The sequence below is a fragment of the Cricetulus griseus genome, chromosome 2 (genome assembly GCF_003668045.3).
Source record: "Cricetulus griseus strain 17A/GY chromosome 2, alternate assembly CriGri-PICRH-1.0, whole genome shotgun sequence".
NCBI lineage: Eukaryota > Metazoa > Chordata > Mammalia > Rodentia > Cricetidae > Cricetulus > Cricetulus griseus.
Genome location: NC_048595.1, coordinates 339,757,189 through 339,764,243, shown reverse-complemented (window position 1 = coordinate 339,764,243; position 7,055 = coordinate 339,757,189). Strand labels below are relative to the sequence as shown.

The following is a 7,055-nucleotide window of genomic DNA, read 5'->3' as shown; positions in this document are numbered from 1 at the left end:
CACACTTCGTGTTGGTTTGAGTATGAATTCACTCTCACACTCACACCTGCACACACATACACATCAAGAGAGTGACATACACTAGGTCATCATTGTCAAAATTCCTATGAAATACAATAAATTATGTAGTTTGGGAGATAGCTCAGTCATTAAAGAGTTTACCATGCAAGCAAGAAGACCTGGGGTTGGATTCCAGCACCCATAAGAAGATGGACCTGGCAGCTCACATCTGTAATCTAAGTTCTAAAAGGCAGAGACAGGCAGATCCTTGGAGTCCACTGACCAGTCAGTGTAATCTAATCAGTAGGCTAGGTTCAAAGAGAGAGCTTATGTTGAAACCTAAAGTGAAGAGTGCCTGAAGAAGATGCCCAATGTCAACCTATGACCTCTACAAGCAGATGCACACATGTACACATGCACCCACAAACATATATGTGCACACATGAACCAAGAACATGTACACACACACACACCATGTACAACAATGCACAACTAACAATAATACATTACAGATGTCATTATTTGCCTCACTAAATATTATTTTCACTTAATGAGTTAAGTAGTATGAAATTACTGGCATTTGACCCTTTTTGTATGATTCATATTTTCTTTATCATTTTATACCATGAGATAAAAAGCAAACAATCACCTGTCCAATTTACTTTTCTTGATGCTCAATTGTTAGATTGGTTTAAAATACTGTCAAAGTTTTCATGGCTATTGGAAAGCAGATCCAACACTTATTATAGATAATTGGTAAACACTCATTAATCACAAACGTTAAGACACTAAATGACAACTGAAAAGATGACATCAGTTTTTAAACATCTTATTCATATTAAAAAGTATTATTAACAACAAAGTAATTAGTTCAATAATATAAAATGTATATATGTTATTGTTTGGCTTCTTAATAAAAGCCATTGGTATAAAAAGTGTAATTGTTGACAACCCTTCCTTCCTACTCTTCCTGCTTCAGTATCAAAACAGATAAGAATCAGTCAGGATTCAGATTGCCTGGTTTCAAATTTAAGCTCTCCATCTTCATCCCAGGAAATCAGTCCAAAGCTTTCTTAAACTCTGCCTGTGTCTCTGTTTTCACCCAAAAGTTTAAATAAACAACACACTTAACTTACTGGGTCTCCCAAGGAGAAATTGGCTCAGGTGTTGGTATCAATCAATTTGATGATGTTAAACCTGCTTTTTTTCCATGATATCTTAGTGAAAAAAGTTTATCTTTTTTTGTTTTCCTCGCACTGGGTGCTTTATTGACAGGCTTGTGAGTTCCTAAACTAGCCCCTACCTTTTCTACAAAAGCAAAGGAAGAGGAAAATGGGCTCCCAGGCAAAGCTCAGCAAACGACCTTGACTCTGAGGCCGCAAGCACAAGGAGGTAGGAAGGACAGGAGGTCCAGGTCTCCAAGGACCATGTGCTGGTGAGGTGGCTGAGGAGACTGGAGGTCCCACAGCTATTCTTTGCTGGGGATGTCAGGAAATGATCACCAGAGGAGCCAAAAGCTTGGGGAAAGGGTTGGGGGCTGAAGAAGGGAGCAACTCGAAGGCTTTCAGAGTCATTTGAGGCCACCCTGAGCAGCATGGTGAGACCCGGCAACCCCTCACCTCCACCCTACCACAAGCAGTCAGGGTCACTGTTACAGCCACGTCTGCTGCCCCACACACATCTGCTCATTCACATCCAGTCCATACACAGAGGAAGGGTTGTCATAGCCCTGGAATGTCTCTGGATTGGTACCCGGGTCAGGTACTGCTGAGGGGGCAGGTCCTTGATATTGCTACTGATTAGCTGCTTCAAAGGCATCTATCCAATCGCTATACACATCCACTGATTCTGACTGATATTTGATGGGTGTCTGGAAGTCCTCTAGGCACACGGTACAGGAGATAACTCCAGTGTTTCGAGCACGGTCCATTTTCACGTCACAGGACTTCTCGTGGTTGCAGAAGGGGCAAGTGAACTGGGTCTCCAGGATGCCTGTCATCTTCTTCTTGGGGGGCGGCTTTGGTTTAGACTTCCTTTGTCCCATGGCTGTAGGGGGATGAAACCTCTAGCTCAGGCTGAAAGGGCTGATCCACACAAAAGCTCTTCACCAAGTCTCAAACTGCTGCCTCCCTTCGGTGTGACTGGAGAACGAGTGCCTCTCTGAGACCTTGCTTCTGTCTTATAGAAGTGTAGAATGGGCGGGGCGTTAGTCGCACGCGCCTTTAATCCCAGCACTCGGGAGGCAGAGGCAGGCAGATCTCTGTGAGTTAGAGGCCAGCCTGATCTCCAGAGCGAGTGCCAGGATAGGCTCCAAAGCTATACACAAAGACACCCTGTACCAGCTCTGCCTCTCAGCCAAGGCTGCATCACTCGGGAGACACTAATGTCCTTTCCCTGACCTTATCTGTCCGTTTTGCTTATGTAACTGAGCTAATATTTTTTTGAGTTGACTACAGGGACATTTTTCTATCAATCTTTCTCACTATAATCTTTAATTTTTTGATGTAAGCTTTTCTGCTTTAGTTGTCTTTGCTTCCTATAGACAATGCAATGCTCATTTCATCTTCACAAACTACATGAAAAGAGTAGTCTTGATTGTTACTGTGTCTATCATCCATGCCTCACATTCTTGATCCTATTACTTATACACACATATACCATACCATAATACATTGCATTCCTTATCAATGACAACTGTCTGACCAACACTGATAGATGATCATGGCTTCCTGTTCCAATTAAATTCTGAGGGGTTACTAATTCTGTTGATCATTTCCTTTCTACTAGAATGCTGACCAGTATTCTAGTAGAAGACCTTCTGCCTTAGGTCTAATTCTACCATTAACTCCTGCTTTTTCTGTAATTTCACTTTCTATTCTTCAGAAAGACTTCATTGTTTCAACATCCTACAAGAAACAACCTGTTGTTTACTTTTTATATCTTCAGCAACTACAAAATCATGTATTTTTACAAAAAAAAATTTGATGACAACTAAATCTCTTGTTTTCTCATTCCTAATCCACTACCAAGTTCTCTAGATAATATGGGTAGGATACTTTTACTCTCTAATACATTTTCTCTGAGACTTAAAATTATAGCTAACACGTATTTGGCAATGTAAGGCACTCACTGATGCCCTGGGGTGACCAAAGCCACCTAAGTATACTTATCTGTTCCAAAGGAGGGAATTCATATCTGACACTATAAAATTAGTAATTCCCCATGGCTGATGAGTTTATAAAGGTTAACACATTACATTTTAACACAACTTTATGAAATAGGTATAATTATTTTTTCTACTAATGTTATTTATAAATAATCTGGGGCAAGAAGACGTTAGATAATTTCTCCAACATCACACACCTCAAGCTCATAACATAGAAGCAAGTGCCTAAACCCAGTTATCTTGGTCCAGAACCTAAGCTTTTTGTTTTTGTTTTTGTTTTTGTTTTTTTGAGACAGGGTTTCTCTGTGTAGCTTTGGAACCTATCCTGGCCCTCGCTCTGTAGACCAGACTGGCTTCGAACTCACAGAGATCTCCCTGCCTCTACCTCCTGAGTGCTGGGATTAAAGGTGTGAGCCATCAACGACTCACCTCTCAGAACCTAAACTCTTAAATTAGTCTTTACATTTTTCTTAAACACACAAATGTATGCATGCACACTGGTGCGCGCATGCAGGCACTCGTACGCCCGAGCACACACACATACATACACACTTCGAACAAACCAATGCACACTCTAGACATATATATGAAAGTAGAACATAGTTTTGTATTTTAAAAAACCCGAAAAACTGTTTAAGTCTTAAAAAAAGAACAAAGAAAACATCAAGAAAGTCTTATTAATATTTAAATAAGTACAGGCAAGTATCCAAAGTGAATAATGAAAACAGAAAGGATCCATGGCAGGCCCAGTAAAGCATTTCATACACACTAATGAATAGAGATTTGAAAAACGACATGAGAGGTGGTCTCAGTAGTCACAGCTTTCTCTCATCACTTTCCACTTTCACTGCCATTGTCACTTTACATGAAATATAAGCTGCTGCTAACAGATCTACTTCCCTGTGGCCTGGTTCCCCACTTCTCAATGCTGCACAAAAGGCATGTTTAGTCATAGGAATCTATGCTTCAGAATCCAATGTCCTACCATAGCTCCGATTCTGAAGCAGACAACAATAAAGGTGCTCATGCCTCATGCTGTGCCTGTTGCAAACCTTCATATACTACAAACACACCTATCTGCTGCCCATCTTTTCCCACTTTGTGTTCTTCATTCAGCCATGTATAGAGTCTTGGGGAAAGAAAAGGATATAGAATTAGCTATGAAGGCATTAAGGAATGGGGCTGACTTCAAAGAACTCCAAGTTTTGTTGCAAAGGTTGAAGTCTTACACATGTTAAAATAGATAGCACAAGATCTAAAACAATGAAAATTTTATTATTCAGAAGATGATAAATTTAAAAATTTTTAAAAATCACTGATGGAGGAAGTGTTTGTCTTACTGGATGATAAATAAAATACTGTTTGGCCAATGAGACAGCAAGTTAGACAGGACTAGGAGTCAAAGAGGATTCTGGGAAATGTAGTAGAGAAGTGGTGATCCAAGCAGGAAGTGACATAGCAAGGAGACTCATATTTAAGCAAGGAGAAACAGGAAGTGTCCACCTTTTCCCCTCCGCTCTTCCTCCAGCGGCACAATGTGATCCACTGGCAAGAAGGGACATCAATGGAAGGTGTCCGATAAGATAAGTCTTATAAACTATATAGATTTATGATAATTAAGACTAAGATAACAGATTAAAATCCTAGTCATTGGCCAGGCATTGGCGGTGCATGCCTTTAATCCCAGCACTCAGGATGCAGAGGCAGGCAGATCACTGTGAGTTCGAGGCCAGCCTGGTCTCCAGAGTGAGTGCCCGAAGAGGCTCCAAAGCTACACAGAGAAACCCTGTCTCAAAAAACCAAGAAAAAAAAATCCTAGTCATTGGCCAAACCGCATTTGTACCTAATATGTCTCTGTATTATTTTGTTCATCCACATAGCGGACAGAACTCGGGTGGCTGGAGGAGACTGCCCACGTGGCAGTAGGGCTTGGGCAACTTTTGGGGGAAAGATTTATCGTAACAAATCACTAGTTCATAACCCTGAGTAATCACAGATACCAGAATAGTGAAAAGGGACTATGACAATGGAGGTGGGTGGATGAGCACCCTAGATGCAGGGGTGGGGAAGGGGGATGGATAGAAAGACACAGTTATTATGAAGGGGGAAATGGGAAAACAGATAAGGGAAATCTTTTATAGATTAATTGATGTTATGTCACTTGGGATAGCAATGCTCCCAGCAACAAGACCATAGATTATGTAAAAAATAAACTCAGTGCTAAGTGTGATGAACTTCCATTTGAGTTGTTGGTAAGGGGAGTCCAATAGTTCCCCAAACAACACAGGCTCATGATCCTTGGTGCATTCCAGAAAACACAAAAGGTAAGATACCACATAGTTCAGGCACCAAACTAGGAAGAATAGATTTGGATCTGACCAGGAAGCCTCCTCCATGAGTGCTTGCTCATAATATCATAAGCAGCCATACAACCAGAATGGAGAGAAGAAATCACTAGTCCTACTCAGCTGGGACAACAATGATTCACAGTAATGACAAGTAGAGCAAGATATCCTGAATGGGCTGAGTTGCACTGATGTTCTGGGGTGACCAAAGCCATCTAAGTAAATTTATCTGTTCCACAGGACAAAACTCATGTCTGACGCTATTAAATTAGTGATTCCCCATGGCTGGTGAGGCCATGCACATGAGAGATGCACATGCAACTGCTTCTGTCTCATTGTATTCTATACACCACTGTGTCTATAGAGAAGTGTAGCTCTCACCCCTTATCCATGAAACATTGTCACATAAAAAGATCGTCACAGAAATCCACAGCTGCCCCACACAGAAATCAACTGCCTCTGAAGCAGTGACTTCCAATTAATGCAATACAATCACTACACCTAAGATTCAGGGGACATCCAGAAAGACAAGGTGGAAAAACAGTACATCTGCTACAAAATAGTCTCACAAAAAAAGGAAAAAGAGGGCAGAAGTGGAGGGAGGGGGGTTAGGGAAGGGGTGGATCCAGGAGGAATTGGATTTGGGAGGAGGAGTGAGTGATGAATGTGACCAAGGTAAGCTGTATGAATTTTCAAAACCTTAATAGAATTATCACATCATTTCAAAAAAGGTTTGAAGTGCAACATCATGATCCTGAAAAATAAATTGGTACCTACTTCAGGGTGAAGAGGAGCCACGAAATCCTAATTTAATATTTTATATTTATTTATTGATTTATTTATTGCTAATTTATTTATTTTGTATGTTCCTGTGTACGAACTACTTTGTACTTGTTTATGTGTAGCTGTGTGGAAATCAGAGGACAACTTACAGGAGTAGGTTCTCTGTCCCATATGAGTCCTGAAGATTCAACTTGTCAGGTTTGACAAAAGGAACCTGTGCTCTCTCCATGCCACTTGGCTGGTCTCTCAGGTAAATATTGACTTCTAATAGAGATTTTCATGACCTTAGATGGAAGAAAGCCACCCACTTACAGTTTAATGGAAAATCTATTTTACAATTATTTTTGGAAAATACAACTCTTTGGCTTTTGTTTGTTTGCTTGCTTCAGAGTAAGTGTGATTATAACACTACTATTTCCTTTTGCCAGAATGAGAGCTATAGAGGAATGTGGGATTTTTCTCACAAATAACATTCTTTATATTCTTTATTTGATACCAAAGACACATATACATTACAATATGATGGGGGTGTCCTTCTGTATGCTGTGAATATATGTTTCTCTTATTGGTTGATGAATAAATGCTAATTGGCCAGTAGCCAGGCAGGAAGATAGGTGGGTCTACCAAACTAGAAGAATCCTGGGAAGAGGAACATGTAGAGTGGGCCACTAGAGATATACCATGTAGCTGCTGAAGGAGTAACATGTGTTTATTTGGGACTAAACAGCTGTAGGATTAGGTGAGACAGAAACTTTGTCTAC

At 40.6% G+C, this 7,055-nt stretch overlaps 1 protein-coding gene across 1 annotated transcript; it reads right to left on the bottom strand.

The window, feature by feature from the left end:
* Positions 1 to 1,792: 1,792 nt before the first annotated feature.
* Positions 1,793 to 2,044, bottom strand: LOC100765103 (transcription elongation factor 1 homolog). The gene has a single exon (XM_027401216.1). It carries the CDS (start codon positions 2,042 to 2,044, stop codon positions 1,793 to 1,795), a length of 252 nt encoding a protein of 83 aa, XP_027257017.1.
* Positions 2,045 to 7,055: the final 5,011 nt, after the last annotated feature.

Coding starts and splice junctions, on each gene's coding strand:
- LOC100765103 (XM_027401216.1), bottom strand. CDS start 2,044: ATGGGACAAAGGAAGTCTAAACCAAAGCCGCCCCCCAAGAAGAAGATG.